The sequence below is a fragment of the Sesamum indicum genome, linkage group LG1, assembly GCF_000512975.1.
Source record: "Sesamum indicum cultivar Zhongzhi No. 13 linkage group LG1, S_indicum_v1.0, whole genome shotgun sequence".
In the NCBI taxonomy this organism is placed as follows: Eukaryota; Viridiplantae; Streptophyta; class Magnoliopsida; order Lamiales; family Pedaliaceae; genus Sesamum; species Sesamum indicum.
The window spans coordinates 2903569-2922748 of NC_026145.1; the positions used below are offsets into that span (position 1 = coordinate 2903569).

Consider the following 19180-nt stretch of genomic DNA (forward strand, 5'->3'; position numbering starts at 1 on the left):
AGCTGACATCCAATGTGCAACCCAACTACATGGGTCATTAACTTGTTTGTGGGAATCTGTTGTGATGTCATAGCAGTGCTCAATGTAATTGGTAAGTACAACAAACACATGTACTAGAGACGAATACTTACTATATTCATCAGGACAATATCACTTAAATAATTTGAATAGTTTTCAAAACCACCAATTTAATTGGCTTTTTTGATCACCTATTCCAACAAAATCTCCACACAGAGGGTTTGGGGTTTTTGCCTCCAACTCATAAAGATGGACAAAGTCAAGTTTCTATTTAAAATATCTTTAGATAAACTAAATGCATCATTCCTGTTAAACTCCATAACAGGAAGAATAAGCCACCCACAATAGAGGCAACCAAAAACACGACATGCAACATGATGCATGTCGGGCAATGGCATAACATACATGCCCATCTTGTGAGAAATAGGAAAAGCCTTTGTTCGAACAAAGATCCTGACGACCTAAAAGAAATTTGAATCCAAACTAGAGAAGGGTAAATGACATCAAAAGGACTTTTATGAGACGAAGTAAAAATTGCAGAATGTAAAAAATCAAGAATAAGACTATCGGCATGAGCACACAAAAAAGTCCCTCGGCATAAGCACACAAAAAAGTCCCATGATCAGAAAAGCGAGTGGCAAAGGTTGTAAAGCAAGTGGCCAACAAAGTATAATGGCCATAGCTCAAAAAGCAGGAAGCCAAAATAAATTAAGAACGCCAGGATGTCATCTATAGCGAGTTTCAAGTCCATGATTCCAGTCTTTGTGCTATTATAAATAGAGAGGTAGGAAACAGGTGGAGATCATTAAATTTTCTCACTGTTAAGAATTTTTGGTGTATGAGGATTTCCACAACAAGTCTAGCCCTCTTATCCATGAGACACTAAGTCGTTATCTCCTCTGGTAGAGAAAGAGAATATATATGTAATATTTTAATTTTTTTCAATAAATTTAAAATTTTTATTCAACATGTTTATCCAAAATATTATTAACTCTCGATTTTAGAGTACCTTTAAAGTAGGAATCGGAATAAGATTGTGCTGAACTGCAAATCCTTTTCAAGGACAATATCAAAATTGACTGTTTAGATAAGTATGAGACTAAGTCTAAACTGTAGAAATTTCGGAAAAACAAAAGTCTAGACTTTTGAATGAAAATGTTGAAGAATGGAAGATAATTGGCTATCAGGAAAATTGCGAAAAATTATTAGGATGAAGAATTATGGTGCATAAATACTTATAAAAGTATTATACAGTATCATATCGGATGCGTTTTGACAATCATCCAATACGTTTGGATTGGACTTAAAAAAAAAAAAAGATAAATTGTATTTTATTCTTTGTGTTTTTTAAAAATAATTAAAAATTTTCTGTATTTTAAAAATTTCTCATGATTTTAAAAATCTTGTGCGAAACCCTCCTTGTTTTAGAAATTAACGAAAGATGGGGTGCTCTCTCGGATAATTGGGGTGGGCATGATTTTTTTCCGGACTTTGACCTTTTTAGCTGTTAATTAACAAAAATCCATATATTCCGTTTTAAATTACTATGATAAGATGTACTTATTTTAACCTAATTTTAAATGATTTATTTTATATTTCCATCTCCGCTAAAAAATATATAATTTAAATATCAAAGTAAAAAAATTATGTTTTTCTTTATAAATTTGTAATTTAATTAAATAATTAAATTATAATCACACGAAAAATAATATCCTAAGTTCATTTTTTTTAAAATTTAAATATTTATTAATATAAATGTTAATAAACAAGAACAATTTTATTAACTAATTTAAATATATTTTAATAAATTATATTATTTACTATAAATAATGTTTAAATTTAAATTATTAGTATATGTATTTGTAATTATTTTTTAAAATTTAAAAATTTAAATCAATTTTTTATCATTTTAAAATTTTGCTTTTTTGAAATGTTTTTACAAACTTAATTTTTTTAATTTAATTTTAATTATATTTAATAAAATTAATTAAAAACATTAAAAAAAGTAATTGGCCATCACCGCCACCCTCATAGGAGAGGGCAACGGCAGCGCTTGCGAATCTGAGCAATGGCATCGCCAACGCCCAGAGTAGTTTTGGGCGACAACGACGTTGTCTAAATTGGGATCACCCCCTTTTGCGGGAAGTGACGACGTCGTTGCTTTCCTCTAATGGTGATGGTGGCGGTGGCGAGTTGGGGTGGCTAGGCACTAAATCCGTGTCGAGACCACAAAAAATAATTTTTACGGATATTTTTGAAAAAGTGGGAGTAAGATCATTATTCAGGGATTGGTTTCAAGTCGATTTCTTCAAAAAAAAAATGTGGTGTTTTGATTGTGAAGAGAAGAAAAACTAAATTAAACTAGAAAGTTAATGAAATTAAAAAGAATAAATATAAGAGAAAGTTTTTTCGGGTAAAATCGAGTTCATGCTTGATTCCATTGGCTGATCATTCATGCTTGATTCCATTGGCTGATCATTCATGCAAATACACTACTCATTTAAATAAATATACCAATTATAATCGTTAGTACGACCTAATGCCCTCACATTGTCTTACCTTTTTGTCAGTCAAGGTACGATCGTTCTTTAAATCCATAATCAATTAATAACCCTGGGAACATCCACAAGATTTAATCCATCAATAACATTAAGAATTAGAATGGTCTGATTCTAATTAACAAATTCCTACAAGGATTCATATAAGTTATATCATGCATTCCCCAAAACATAATTAACTACTGTGACATAATCAATTATGCTATGTTGCTACTAATTATTGAACTAAACGAATAACTACATGGATTTGCGAAGTTCAATTAGCTAAACAAGTCTTCTTGATAATGAACAAGTGACCACATTATCATAAAACAGATGTTTGCAGTAAGAGCGTAGAGAATAACATGAATACTTCTTTTAACGAGAGTAGAAAGCATAAATTAGATCTTACAATATTGAGTGCATGTCGTCAAGTGGTCAAGGCATTGGTGGACGCCTTGGCGTCAGCTCGATGTGTTCGAACAAGTCGATCAAGATCGCTTCCATTTTTGCAATGCGTCGAGTAATATCTTCTAAGGTTGTTTTTGTTGTGTGTTTGTTGGGTTAGCATCATCCGTGTTTGCTTCATTCCCCTTGTGTCCTCCTCCGTCTTCGCTTTTCCTTCCTTGCTTGCTTCACTTTCTTCATTGCTTTGGTCATTGCTATTGTCCTTTCTTCTTCGGTGTCCTCATCCTCTTCAGATTCTTCACAGTGAGATGGTTGTTGGATGGATTAGAAGAGATCTTTAGATTGAATGCTCTATGTACAAGGTGTATAGGGCAAAAAGACATGCGTTAGGATTGGTAAAAGGGGACACAAAGGAACAATATCACAGACTTTATGATTATTGCGCCGCAGTTGCCAAACACAATCCCACTAGCACTCTTGTCTTGAAGGTTGATAGGGCTTTGACTTTATCAACTCACTCCACGTCATTAGCCACAAAACATTCCATCACATCATTGGGCAAGGTGTTTTTTTCCACCACAAAGAAAGTGTGATATTGTTAACAATATATCATAATCATTTAATAGCTACATATTGGAGGCTAGAGGGCTCGTTATTATTGATATGGTTGAGTGGATAAGAAGAAGATGCATAACTAGGATACAGATTAAAAGAGAAGGGATGGAGAGGTATTAAGGGGTAGTTTGTCCAAACATTGTTCGAAATATTGATAAGCAAAGAAGTGAGAGTAGACACTGTTTCCTAATTGGGCTGGGAACGACAAGTATGAGGTGCGACATTATATGGAGAATCATGTGGTATATTTGAATGATAGACACTATACATGTGGTATGTTCCAGCTTTGTGGATACCCTTGCTATCATGCAATTAAAGTAATAGTGTATCATAGGTTGAACGTGGAAGACTATGTGCATGGATCTTTGAAGAAAATGTGTACATGTCTGTGTATAGTCACATGATAAATCCAATTCCCAGCATGCATGAATATGAGCAATCCCTTCTTGGCAAAGTTAATCCCCATACGTACTTATTAGACAAGAAAGTGGAAGGAGGGATGGAAATGACAGAAGGGATGACGAGGGGATTTTCCTAAGGGATCTCACCCACACATGTGCCATATATGCTTGGAGCAAGGGCACTCTAAAAGAAGATGCCAAAAACCTCCTCATCCAAATTCAAGGTTTTACAAGATAACTTCAATCTTAATCATGAAAAATATAATTTTTAAGCATAATTCATTATTTTTTAATACTATTCTATGACACCATGAAACACTCAATATATACCCTCAATGTCTCATTTTCCTCCTGTTTCACTACAAAGAGGTTGATAGCTGATTTTCGGCACTTCTTGTCAAGCATTGCACAATCTATCGGTAGAGAAATGCAGTTACTTGCTGGTTAAAGAGTTAATTATAGCTAAACCTCTTGGAGTTATCTGATTAGTTTTTGCTCTGAGATGTCCTAACGTGTCAAACACCTATATGACGTAGTCGTCTTGTTTTATATTGACTAGACATTTCACTAGACTTGTTGAAATGGACTTTGTTCTTGGATTTGCCAGATTAGCAGTAATATTGTGACTTTGTGAGGTAAAGGACTTGGCTGATGGCTGGTAGAGCTATGCGTTCTGAGCTATTGGACTGGAGGCCACCTCTTTGCTTTTGGGCTCCAAAGTTAAATTTATAGGGGACATCAATCATAATTAGGGCTGATTCATGTTTGAAAGTATTTTATTAACTTTTGATCACAAATTATAATTAAAAAAATATTATTTAAAATAAAAATATTAGATAAATTTTTATTTTCATATAACTAATGAATTAATTTAAATTATAATTATAATTATTTATATTTGAGATAAGTTCTAGAATCTTTTTATTATTTTTTTATTTAAATTATTATTTGGTTTAAAAAATAATTTAATAAAATTTGACTACAACATATAAGAAATAAAATTTATTTTTTCAATAAAAATATAATAGAGAAATTTATTTTAATATAAATCATAAAATAAATTTAAAGTTACAATTATTTTATTCAGGTAATTTTTAGGGTCTGTTTATTATTTTTTGAAATTGAATTATTATTTATTTTGAAATTATTTTAGTATTTGACACAAACTATAGAAATAAAATTATTAGATAAAGTTTATTTTTAATTAATTTACAACTTTTTCATTAAATTATAATTATTTATATTTGAGTTAAATTCATCTTTTTTTTTTCAAAATTGAATTATTATTTGATCTGAAAATATTTTAATATTTGACAACAAACAATAATAAAATAATGAATTACTTTTTAAACTATAATTGTTATCTTTCACATAAATTCTAGCATCTTTTTATTATTTTTTAAATAACTATTTATTGTTTATATTACAATAACATTTCTTATTGTTTTTTATTTTTTAAAAAATAAAATTTATTCCTTATTGTTTGTGGCCTAAGTTTAGAAAAAAATTAGAAATAAATAATAATTTAACTGTAAAAACAATACAAAGATGCTAGAGTTTATCTCAAACATAAATAATTATAAATTAAAAACTATTTATTATTTATATTCAAATAATATTCTCTATTATTTTTATTTTTAAAAAATAAGTTATTTCTTATAGTTTGTGATCAAAGTTTATCAAAATATTTTCTGACCAAATAATAGCTCAATTTTAAACAATAAGAAAAGGTGCTAGAATTTATCTAAAAAATAAATAATTATAATTGAAAATTTAATTTATTATTTATATAAAAATAAAATTTGTATAATACTTTATTTAAAAACAAATTGTATTAGTTTGTGTTCAAATATTAAAATATTTTTCAGAACCAATAATAATTGAATTTTATAAAAAAATAAAAAGATCCTAGAAATTATCTAAAAAAATAGAAATAATTATAATTTTAAAGCTACTTTAGTCTATATATTAAAACAAAATTGTCTTTATATTTTCATTTTTTAAGAAATTATTTTTTTTGTACCATTAAATAGTGCCTCCAAAATCAAAAGTAACTAAAGTCACTTAACGACAACTAACGGGTATGTGCGACGGACATAATTTTTTAGGATAAAAAAGGTGTGTCTTCATATTTTATGATATCAAAAGCAACACTCGTCAGAATTATGATACCAAAAAAATATCGGTCTTTTTCGGAGGTACTAAAAGAAATACTTTCCTCGTAAGAATGATGAGAGGGGTTGGTGGCAGGTCAAATAATATGAAATTAATATGGTAGTTGAGTTCTGATCAGGAGAAGAGTTAATTAGAGTGTGAGTGTGTGAGTGTGTGTGTGTGCGTGCACTGTGCAATAAATGAGAGCAAGACTTGCAGCAGCTGGCTGCTCATTTAATTTACGAGTGAATAGCTATTTATCCCCTGTGATATTAAAAATGAGCACATTACCCTCCTATGAAAAAAATATAGCAATTTATCTCCTTATACTTTTTAAAATGAAACAATTTACCTCCTTATACAGGGAGGTAAATTGCTTCATTTTAAAAATCATAGGGGGGTAAATTGTTGTATTTTAAAAAATACAGGAAGATAATAAGGGGGTAATTTGCTCATTTATGATATTATAAGGGGGTTGCTTGCATTTTTCCCTTTAATTTACTAGAGAGAATGAAGAAGGGCAGCCACTTTCCGCTAATTTCAGGTTGGGTGGGGCGCTGGGCAACTTGCATATATTGCATAGGTTTCACATATCGCCATCTCACAATTACATGGATTTTCTTACATTTGACAGTACCATGAAATCCTACCACAGGAAATAAGATGAAAGTTGTGCTGTTATAATACTCAGGTGGACTGGAAAATTGTATTTTTCGTCCCGTGATTTAAATTAGGTATATTTTTAATTCTATTGTTGACCAGATTTTTTAGAATGGTTCCAGAACTTACCAAGAGTTTCATTTTCAGTTCTCATACTAATTTTTGTTGGGAAATTGATGGAAAAAATAACGTGAAAGTTATGTAGTTATTATATTTCTAGAATTGAGGAAACAACCATGTGACTTGCATGTGGGCTTTTTCATTAATTTCCTAACAAAAGTTGGCCAGAGAATGAAGGTGAGAATTTCTGAAAGTTGTGGGACTATTTTGGTAAAATTGAAAAATTAGTCATACATAATAGGACCATTTCATATTTGACCCGTGATTTATAAGACTATCAAATTGACCCCACATTCCGTTAGAAATTGCAAACGGAGGCCAAAATTGTTGCACAAAATGTGAAAGTCACGTATCCTGAGCAATTTAGTGGGTCAAAGGAGGCAAAATTACAGTATTGGTGCAAAAAAATATATTATTTTAATTTTGAAAGTATACTTTTTGCCATATATAAATTCAGTTAAATTTACATCATTAGTAAACAAAATATAGCAAATTTCTCCTCTATCGTAAACCAATGGCACAAACTACGTGATATTCATTTGGCCATTAGCCGGTGAATTTTGGAAGGAAAAATCACCACAAATTCTCATGTACATAAAGTAGAAAACCAAATGAATTGTTGTGGATTTAGAGAAATTTTCGAGAGCATTGGCAAATTGGGTTTAAAACTCTATCACTATATTTGTTTTCATTTTTAAATTATTTTCGAAATGAATCAAAACATACCCAATGTTTGCCATAATTCGGAAAAAACCTTATTTGGGTGTTTTTTGTTTTAGCATAAATACATACACATATATACACAGAAATATGCATAAATATATATAAAAAAGACATGATTCGACAAAAAATAGTAATTTTTGCCTCCCGAAACACAACATTAAACATACAATACTTATTTTAAATTATCTTCAAAAACAAATCCAGATATACATACTATCTCTAATACACACTTATTTATTCATTATTTTTCTCTCTCTATATCCACAAAATACAACAAAACACTCGTATAGGTTGGTTTGACTTTTTACTGCTCATAGCCATGTGAAATTATGTGGGTTGCGGATTAACGAGGGATTGAATAGAGGACTAAATTTAATATTCTTTTAGACCAACATTGCAACTTTTAATAGAACCTATACCAAAAGTATATTTCCATAACACGCTGGACCAATTTTGAAATGGTCCATCTTGTGGAACCAGTGTTGTAATTTTGCGTCAAAGATGGTTAGCCGTTAACATTTTACGAGAATTAGTGGGAGGGGCCTTTCGTAACGAAAAATATAATTTTAGTCATGTAATTTATAGGGGTGAAACTACAAAAAAATGTGGGATTTATAGTTCCATTCCTACGACCATTCCAGAATAGTAATGGTAATGGTTGGAACTGTGTTTCGAATACTTTATTAGAATTAGGGACAATCTTGAGTTAATCGTTCCTATATGTGAGACAAGCGATGTCCAAAATATGACAGTTAGTAAACGTATTTCAAAATGAAGTACAATTTTGAACGACTTTGAGTACGCACCTAAGCAATTATGCAAAAAATCATTGCTAAGTGTGAGCTTTTAATTAAGACATAATGTGTTACAATGACCGTCTTAAAAATCGGCACAAGTTGGAACGATTTTGTTGTTTCATTAATATTGTATTATCAAGACCGTTCCAAATAAAATACAACGGCTATAATTCAATAGAAAAAAAAAACGTTCGGGAGTTCGGTCCAATGAAAGTTGCAAATTGTAAAATAACGACTACTTTTTAACGGTTAAATATGTGATCCAATACCCATTCCAAAGTCCTTTCCAAATTTTTCTATATATATATGTTTCTCTCTTTCCGTTTAATTTCATTATCTTTTTCCATTCTTCTTATGCTCTCTCCATTTCCTCAATCGCTCTCGAATTTTTTGATCTCTCACTGTCCAACTAATATTTTTATACTCTTGTTCATCAATCTCTCAAATTTTGGTTGATATTTAAAGTTATTTTAATCGGGTAACAACTTTAACCCTTTATTTGTTAATTGATTATATTTTTTGTAATTCCATCAATTAAATTTAATATTATAATATATATATATATATATATATATATATTTGTGTGTAGGACTCATCATGTTAATACAGTTGAGGAGATGGATGTATAAGAAGAACCTACTGAGTAGGGAAGGTCTTACTTTGGAGTTTGAGAATGGTGTTGCTACATTTATAAAATGCACCACCAACAGTTCCCCCACCATCAATTGCACCAGTATATCAGCCTCGATGATATGACGTAATTTTGTTTATGATTAATATTAGGTTATAATGATTAATATTTAGTATTGTTTTATCTACAAAATTAGTAATTAAAATGTCCTTTCAGGTTTGACAGAAAATTTCACGAGCGCATCTATGCGGTCATGCAAGGACACTTTCCCCACCTTTGGGGATGTTTGATGCAGGTGCCGCCAGAGCACCAACAGTTCTGGTTCGAGAGCATGAATGTAATGTCATTTAAATTAATTTATTATCTTATAACCTAAATTGTTACATGAACTTTACTAAAACTTTCCCAATTTGATATTTTGTAGATGAACTATTGGTGGGATTGTGATGATGAGTCTATGTTCCGAGTCTTCCACATGTGTGCCGAAAAATACATTCAGAAAAAGTTTGCCGTCATCCGGAAGGAGCTGGTCAAGCCACTTTGGCTTGCCAATGACGTATCGCTCCAGCTCCAGGCCTATTGGCGAGCGGACTTCCAAGAGGAGTCCGTGAAGAATAAGGTGAACCGGGCGGCAAATCCCGTGGCGTCCTCCACAGTGTACCGCGGGGAATCCTCCTATGTCGGCATGCACAAGAATAAGATGGTAAGAACATTACGTTGTTCTTTAAGTTTGATCATTATTTTATAAATATTATGCTAACTGTTTTAGTTTTTTACAGGAGGCAGAACTCAGTATGCTGCCCAAGAAGATGGAACTGTTCTCCAGGTGCTACAAGGAAAAGGCGAACGGCGACTGGAGCGGCCCGAGTGTGGCTGAGGTGGTGGTACGTTAATTACTAATTTTATTTTATTTTTAAAATAATTTTTGGGTAAAATTCTAATAATTTTGTTTGTTTTGCAGGAGACGTTCCAGAAGTTGATGGAGGATCATCAGCCTCAACCCACAGCTTATAAAAAATTATTAAATATATAAATTAAATAATTTATAAAAAAATTATAAAATAAAAAATTAGGAATGATTTTAGTAATTATAAAAAAAATGTTACAAATCTAAACAAATCATCATTTCCAATACCATTACTAAAATAGTTCTAAATGCGTGTTCCTAAATAAGATTGACCATTCCTAATACCATTGCTAAAATAGTTCTAAATACGTATTCCTAAATAAAATTTGACCGTGCCTACTACTATTTCAAATATTGACAAGCAAACCATTCCAATGACCGTTCCTAAATATATCACCAATATAAATAAATACAATTCCAAAATTCAAGCATGAGTATTATAAAAATTATTCCAAAATTAACTCTAAATAAAAAATATAACCATTCCAAATGTCATCCAACCCGTTCCAATTAAAAAAATGAAACTTTTTTTTTTTTTTTTGCAAAAATTCATATTAGAAATGGTCACTAACAATGTGTTACAGTGACCGTGCCAAATTAAAATTGTCCTTCATCAAATGTTCCTAAATATTTGTAACACCATCTATAAGGATGGAAGGTGAACCAGTCCAAACCATTCCAAAATTATGTTCAAATTAATTTTGTTAATTCCAAAGCATTCCTAAACTCCCCCCAAATCCTACTTTTTTTGTAGTATGGCATTTTTGGTCATATACAAATTTATTTTTCGCAACTTAGTCCTGTAATTTTATTAGCAATTTTCATCCTTTTCCGGTTAATTTGTCAGAAAATTGCATGTGATTGCACATAACCCAATTACATTGTAGTTTTAGTCCTGTAATTTTAAGGGGCATTGACTTTTTTAGTCATGTAACTTAGAAAAGTTGACATTTTTGGTTCTGCACGAATTGATTTAAAAGATTAAAATTATAATTTAATTGGGTCATGTGTAAGTCATATGCAATTTTTCGATTAATTGGTCGAGAAAGGACTAAAATTACCAAAATTATAAAGTTACAGGACTAAATTACGAAAAACAATTCATATATAGCAAAAATATGACCCCTTTAAATCATAGGACTAAAATTACAATTTTGTTTTCCTTTTGTGCAACTATTTTGATCTCTATTCGCAATTTTTAAAGCAACATGAGGTCAATTTTAAAATTTTGTCTTAGGTCAAGTATAAAATAATGCTATATTGTGGAAATAAATTTACAATTTTGCTGGACTATTTCTTAGAATTTCATAAATAATTGAACTAAATATATTAAAAAAATTAAATCATGGGACCAAAAAAAAAAATCCCATTCTGGTTACATTATTAGCTAATGGGATGGATCACACTTCTCAAACTCTTGTTTTTCAATGGAAACAGAATTGTCTGACGGAAATTAGGTTAAGTCATTAATTATTACCATGAGCATAAGGACACCATCCTCGTAAGTAGTTAGTTATCCCATTCTTGCACGTCTTGTGTTCTTACATATATATGTGAAATTAAGATTATCAATAATGGAGATGGATCATAAAGACAGGATATTCGAATCCAATACGTTTGCTGCTGCACTAATTAAATCGAACAGCTAAGCTAGTTCCACTGAATGAGATGTATTAGCATTAAATGCAGAATCTGCCAGTTTTAGAATATAAAACCAATTATGATCTGTATGGGATAATTACAGTTTCCTCTCTTTGAAATTCATAAATTTTTTTTAGTTTGAGAAATTATATTTAACACCCTTGAGATTTTTTTCGTCTAATAAGTAAATCGCTCTCATAGTAAAAATTTACCGAGTTTGTTGATATTAACAAAAAAATAAAAAAAAACTATATTTACCCTCAGTGACTTATTACTGACCTTTAGCAGGTCAAATAATTTTTTTTTGTAATCAAATTACTCTCATATATCTTTACGCATTAATGCATGCGAGAGAATATATTTTCACCATTATAAAGGGTAGCTTAGTTCGAAAATAATTGTTTGACTTGCAATAAGTCAGGTTTTAAGTCAATTAAGGGTAAATATCAATTAGATTCGGTTAATTTTGACTAATGGGGCGACATATTTATTAGACGGAATCAAACCTCAAGGGTATTTGATGTAATTTCACAAACCACAAGGGGTTTATGTCTAATTGCACCAAACCTCAGGGGAAAGGGATGTAATTATCCCTTCTTTTATTTTTAAGGTACAAATGCAAGTAATTTCTCTTATATTATAAATGAGTAAATTATCCACTTATATTTTTTTAAAAATACAATATTTTAACCCTTGATATTTTGTCAAATCCATTAACTCTAGATTTGAATGAAGCATTTATGAAAAATGATTTCAAATAATTTTATATATAAAAATTTTGAAATTCATCATAATTACATTTGGATCGATTGACTTAAATTTGGCGAAAAATCTTAAAAAAAAGAATTTCAAATGATTCCCCGTTAAAAGATTTGAAATCCATCTCTGCTAATTAATTTTAACTAAAATATAGTTTAAATTTAAAGTTCAAGAATATAAAATCCTTCGAATCTAGAATTAATGCAAATAAATTCCAAGAAATTTGAAATTCATAATTTCAAATACATCAATCCAGACGTAACCTAATACTATCTTTTACAAAATATAATCATGGAAATGAGAGTCCAAAGATTTAAATTACTTTTTATGATAGAATTACTCAAATAAATATAAAGAAATTATTATTAAAAAAAATTTAAAATTTTAAAATTTCTAATTAACTACAGATCCATCGTGCTAAATATAGCATAAGAAACCTATCTTCATAGATAAACTTAACACACACTATAAGCAAAAAAAAAAAAAGTTAAAAGAATATTAACAATAAAAAGCTAATTGTTGATATTGAAGTAATTATCACTAATTATGTATATTAAATGAGAAAAGAATTATTTTTTATCACTATTATGATTTTTATAATTTTGGCAAATGAGAATATTTGTGTAATCCACATTTATACATACAAATATTAGAATTTTTTAATATTTAAATACACATCTTTATGATCCTTATAACATGCTTAACATTTAATAATCATGAGATAAATTCATAATTTCATAGTCTGAGCCTTGAGGGTAAAATGTTAGTTTAGATATAATTGAAGGGGCAAAAATTAAATTCAGGATTACAAAATTTTCCCTTCCAAAAAGTATATATAATTTTAGCAAAGTAAATTTTCTTTTTTAGATTGTATTAAATATACGCACACCACATATATAAAAGATTTTATATGTACTACATACATATATTAAATAAAATAAATGATATAATAAATTAAGGAATAATTATATCTATACCCTTTGATTTATAATCTATTTACACAAATACCCTCTGTCTTTAAAAAATTACTCATACACTCATCAGAAACGTGAACGTCCTTATACAAATTACCCCCAGTTTGTAAAAAACTTACATATACATTCCATAAAATGTCAACAACATTATACAAACTACCCATATTTTTTTACTATCACGAGCAACTATACAAACGACTAGAGTGCTTTGTGTAAATAAATTACACATTAGGGATTGAAAATATAATTATTCCTAAAATTAAAAATTAAAAAAAAAATCCAATTCCAAATCCTACTTTGCTCCACAAGAACCAATTAGAAGAACGCATCCACCACAGGATCAGAGTTCAGCGGCGCTTATGCTAAAAAGGTCTGACCCGCTGCATTTAGTGAATGTTCTCTTTTTGGCATTAGGGTAGAAGTAGATCACATAATTCACACATACTGCTTCCGTCTTCACAAAACTACAAATTAACATAAATGAAAAAACCTGCAAAAACTGGGGAAAAAAGAAAAGATATATAGCAGGAAATGATTACAAGCCGACAACACAGCCTCAACGAAAATGATAGACAGCGAAAAGAGCATGAAATTACCCATGCAAATTCTTGAAATTTATTGAGAATTCAAAACCTGTCTTTGTAGCTTATAGTAATCTGTGTGTGCACTTTTATGATGGATGTAGTAAGAAGTTGGTATCTGATAACAGTTTGAAGCCGTGAAAACTTCAGAGAGTGAAATCCTCCATGGCTACTTCTTCTTCCACCAAGATTGACTTCTTCCCTCATCACCCTACCCAGTTCACCCCTGTAAGCATCACAGTCTACATACACACACCAATGTGTAGACGTATATGTGCGTGTTTTGTGGGTGTGTTTTTCTTCAAGTAAAGAGAACACCCCACTTGAAGATTTTGTATTTCCAGTTGAAAAAGAAATGTGGGAATCCATGCTCGATTTTCTCTAATTTTCTTGACGGGTTTTTACAGATTGAAGAAGGCAATGAAGATGAGGAGTTTTCTCAGGGAAGAAGCAGCTTTAGAGCAACTCCGTCAATGGATAGGCGAGAAAGATGCAAAGGGTCGTCAAGAAAGAGGCAAGAAAACGACAAGGCGACTGGGGTTTCGTGCAACCAGTGCAGGCCTAGCAATAGGGATAAATTCTCAGTTGTTCACTTGGAGAATAACGGAGTTCGCAGGCATCGGTTGATGGCCAGTCCAAATGGGATTTTCAAGTCGGTTTTAGCTTCTCTGGCACTCAAGAAAAGCCCCAAGTCATCAGACTGCGTCTCCTCCGCCCTGTCAATGGAGGAGCAGTGGAAGTTCGCGGTGGCGGAGCTCTCAAATAAGTTGATTCTGGCCAGCAGGAAGAGGGATGAGGCTGTTCTTGAGGCTTCCAAGTTGAAGTACTCTGTTGCTGAGCTTGAGAAGAAACTGAACAAGCTGGAAATTTACTGCCATAGCTTGAAATCTGGGCTTGAAGTTTGCAGCAGTGGGAAGAATTCTCAGGTTAATCTTCACTGCATAAAAGTTGGTGATCAAGAAAAAGTGGTTGAACATTTCTTGGTTCTGCTTTCTGAGGCTAGATCATCGGTTCGGGTCCTGACCCGGATATTGGCCCTTCAGCTGAGACAAATGGGGGGGAAGGTATATGATCGGATTGCTTTGCTTCTTCAACCTTATGATATCAAGATTTCTTACACAAGGAACACAAGAGGGATTCTTCTTTATTTTGAGGCGTTGCTGAATAGGGCATTCTTCGAGGACTTCGAATCCATCGGGTTCCAAAAGGGTGCCCCGAACCCGATTCTGAACCCGATTGATCGTTGCAAGGCGAATTTCACGATGTTTAGCCGGTTGCAGGGGTTGGCATGGGAGGAGGTGTTGAGCAAGGGGACCAGGCATTTTAGTGAAGATTTCAGCAAGTTTTGTGACAGGAGGATGAGCGAGATTGTCGCCATGCTGGCTTGGGACCGGGCATGGCCCGAACCGCTTCTGCAGGCCTTTTTCGGAGCTTCAAAGGCTGTGTGGTTGGTGCACCTTTTGGCTAATTCGGTGCACCCGGGTCTGCCCATTTTCAGAGTGGACAATGGAGTTAGGTTTGACCCGGTTTACATGGAGGATATGGGAGGAGATAAGGCCAAGAAGCTCACACCCACAATGGTTCGGATCATGGTTACACCCGGATTCTATGTCTATAACAATGTGGTTAAGAGCAAAGTGATCTGCAGGTACCACAACAATCACAATGGTGGTAGCATTAATGAGTTGAATGATATGGGCTTAACTCCTTCTCCTTTATAGCAAATGCATCTCAACCATCGGATCAACGAACCATTACATAAATTAATCAACCATGCTCGATTTCACGTTGGACAAAATTTTACGTACATTTTCAAATGTTTACCATTATCGGAAAAAAAAATGATTGCATTTTTAAACACATCGGAGATGTGGGATTCTTGTTAAGTGTAAGATCAAGATTTTGACGAAATCTAAAGAAGAATATCAGGCTTTTATATCTCTACAAGCTGTCAGTGAATTTAGAGTATCGAAAGATTACAACAAGTTCGAAAAAGAATTGGACTCTTCTTGTTGCTTTTATTTGCACTTATCACTGATGAGTTGGTCAATGATGTTGGTGGATTGGCTTTGTATCTTTGAGATGTGCAGATAAAGCTTTTGCATATGGAATCTAATCATTATAGTTTCCATGAGTTGTTACCTTTTGGGGTCTATTGCCATTCTTATTGTTGCTTTGAAGGCATGTTGATTTCTTTGGTGATATTCAAGTTTAAATGTTGGGTGTGTAGAGAGGTAGTGGGACTAATGCATTTAGGGCCCCCTTGTTAATAGCTTGGCAGGCTGATGGCAATAGTTGTAAAATTTAGAAAAGCGATCAATTATATGGTAGGTTGTATCATATTTGCTATGTAATTGGTTTAATTCGGTCAGATCTGATTTGAGTAAGAATTTTTCGAGTGGGGTGCCATGAACAAATTTGAAGTTATAGGTTCGACGAGTCTTCCAGGATGTGTGGGCATTAGGCTCACTCTATGTGAGTTATTGTAATTTGTTTATACGCATATTGATGTATTGGTTGAATTGAGAGTTATTAAAATTTATTATTTAAACGAGATCTTAAGACTTATAAACTGTTTAAACTTCTCATTTACAATCGGTGTAGGACGCTTATAACCTACACCACTTATAGATATATGAAGCCATTTAAATGCATCATTTAAGGGGCAACACAACTCTAGATGATGCCGATTGGTACCTATCTAAGGTTTATGAATACAGGTATGTTGATGTATATGGTACGGGAAAATGAGAAATATAAAATTTAAGGAATGTATGATACGATTTAGATACGTTCACTACAAATATACTTATAATAGTTTGTTTATATTTTTGAACATGTATTAAAGTATTCATGGACTATTAAAGAATATGGATAATTATATTTTGCCATTTGAACTATGCTCGTTTTTATACTTTGTTATCTAAACTTATTTTGTTTTATCAACTTAACATCTCAAATTTGTGAAATATTACACTTTATTATATATGACTATTTTTCGATGGGATTTTTTATCAAAAAAAATCACATGTAGTGCATGTATATTATTTAAGGTCAATGTGGTGTGATGTTTTCCACATATGCACTGCATGTTATCTTTTTCTAACCAAAAAAATTAATAAGAAAATAATCATATATAACAAAATGCAAATTTTGTAAATTTGAGATGGTGACCTGATATAAAAAAAAAAGTTTAAAAAATAAAATATAAAAGCAAGCATAATTCAAATGATAAAATGTAAGTTAATGTAAAAAAAAAAAAAATAGTATATGGTCAAGTATGATTTGATATGAGTAAGAAATCATTTTAGAAATATCTGTATAGTATGGGTTTGGACCATCTAAATGCTAAATTATTGGAACCTTTTCTTCTGCTTTCTCTTGGTTTTGTGGTCAAGAATTCTCACGTGCACTTCAAAAAGCTTAAAGCTTGGTCAAATCCACTCATGCATGCACTTTATGTTACTGCATGCAGTATTTGAAGTTCATTTCCAGGGTGTATAAAGCTTTTTTCACCTAATTTTTTACAAAAGTGTTAAAGGAGAAATTCCATTTTTTGCCCAATAATTTAAGTTCAAACATGTTTAATTTTATTATTTATGGAATTCTAAAAAAATGTTCAATAACTTGAAAAAATGTCTCACTTTCATTTTTCTGTCAACCTGTGTTAGGCAATTTATGGAAAAAAAAAACAGAAAAATAAAAAAGAAATACGTGACCGTTATCTTTTTTATTCTAAAATAATTACGTGACTTGCATGTAATTTTTTTTAATCAATTTTCTAACGAAAATTGGTAGAAGTATTGTTTTTTCCCCTCAACTGTAGTTGTTTCATCCAAAAATACTTAACAGCCACGTATTGGGCAAGTGACCTATGTTGTTAAATTATAGATGAAATAGTGAATGTGACCAAAAGTATTAATTTTTGTAAATTATGGTGCTAAACGTGCTAATCCCCTAACAAATGAAATCAAAAGTAAGACGAGCCTAACTTATAGGACAAAAAATGATATTTTCTCTAGAAAATAACGGGATTAATTCTAATTTTATTAATTCTTTTACTTGTCTTGCATGATTCTAAATGGATTTCTTAATAAATTCACTTGTTGATTCAAGAAAAAACTCCATATCCCTTTTGGAAATATCAACCATAAATAAAAATATATTTAGGGGTTGTTTATAGTTAGGAAAAAGTGGTTGATAAAGCCGATTGAATAAAATAGTTGGATAGAATAATTGTAAAAGTTTTATCCAATATATATATATATTGATGTGCATGACCTGAGAAGGCCCAATACAAAAAAGAGCAACAAGGCCCAGGACCGCCTAATGCACCTGTTCCAACAGCCCAAGGGGACTAGCAGGCCAAGACAAAAGACGAAGGCCAAAGACACCCCTGGACTTGATCTACACTCATGACCCAACAAGGGAGACTGACCTAAAGGGCCACAAACTTGGCCATTTCCCCCCTCCACATGGCTTATAGTCTAACTACCAGCCAACTGCAACATCAGACCACGTCAGTCCTAATGACATAGTCCAAACAAGGAAGGTCTCCTTAAGACCTGGGACCCCCTGGTAACTAGGGCTCCTAGGCGGTTGAGATTCCCTGTCAGTGAGGGGTCTCCCTAAATGAAAGGACACTCTCATAGGATGCATCCACTTGCGGATAGGGATATTTTGCCACCTATCGGACCACTTTTTACCCATCTCGCCTATTGGGGATTCGAAAAAAATGATAAATCTCCAATAGGCGAGGGCACCTCCCTCTAAATACACAGGTGTGGTCCCCCATGCGAGGGACAGCTCCTTGATTTTCTAAGCACTCTCTCTATCACTCATCAAGCATTCTTTGCACATTTCTTTCAATTTTAATCAACATATTTTGATTCATTATTACGTTTACTTACTTTCTTATTTTATTTCATCTTGAATTCAATGCTAACATGGCCTCGAAGTGCTAACATGTTGTTTTGCAAGCCTCTTTTCTCTGGATCGTAAAGACTTCAATCCAACTCTAAATAATAGTCCAAATTCATTGAACCTATATATGCTACATTCACACGCATCATATATATTTTTTGTTTCGCATCCAACCACTTTATCCAATGTTGTAAACATTGACTTAATGATGTAATTAATAAATCTCTATAATGGGATATTTTTTTTACCTTGTAGGACAAATAATGTGATAGAAATAAGAAGTTCTCAAACTGCCCTTTTAGTGATATATATATACACATATATATATTAC

The 19180-nt window shown here is 31.9% G+C and overlaps 1 protein-coding gene across 1 annotated transcript; it reads left to right on the forward strand.

Annotated features, from left to right (window-relative positions):
- LOC105155616 (IRK-interacting protein-like) lies at window positions 13466-16378 on the forward strand. The gene is made up of 2 exons (XM_011071515.2): window positions 13466-14154; window positions 14334-16378. The coding sequence occupies exons 1-2, from the start codon at window positions 14092-14094 to the stop codon at window positions 15645-15647; spliced, it is 1377 nt and encodes a 458-aa protein (XP_011069817.1). The 5' UTR covers window positions 13466-14091; the 3' UTR covers window positions 15648-16378.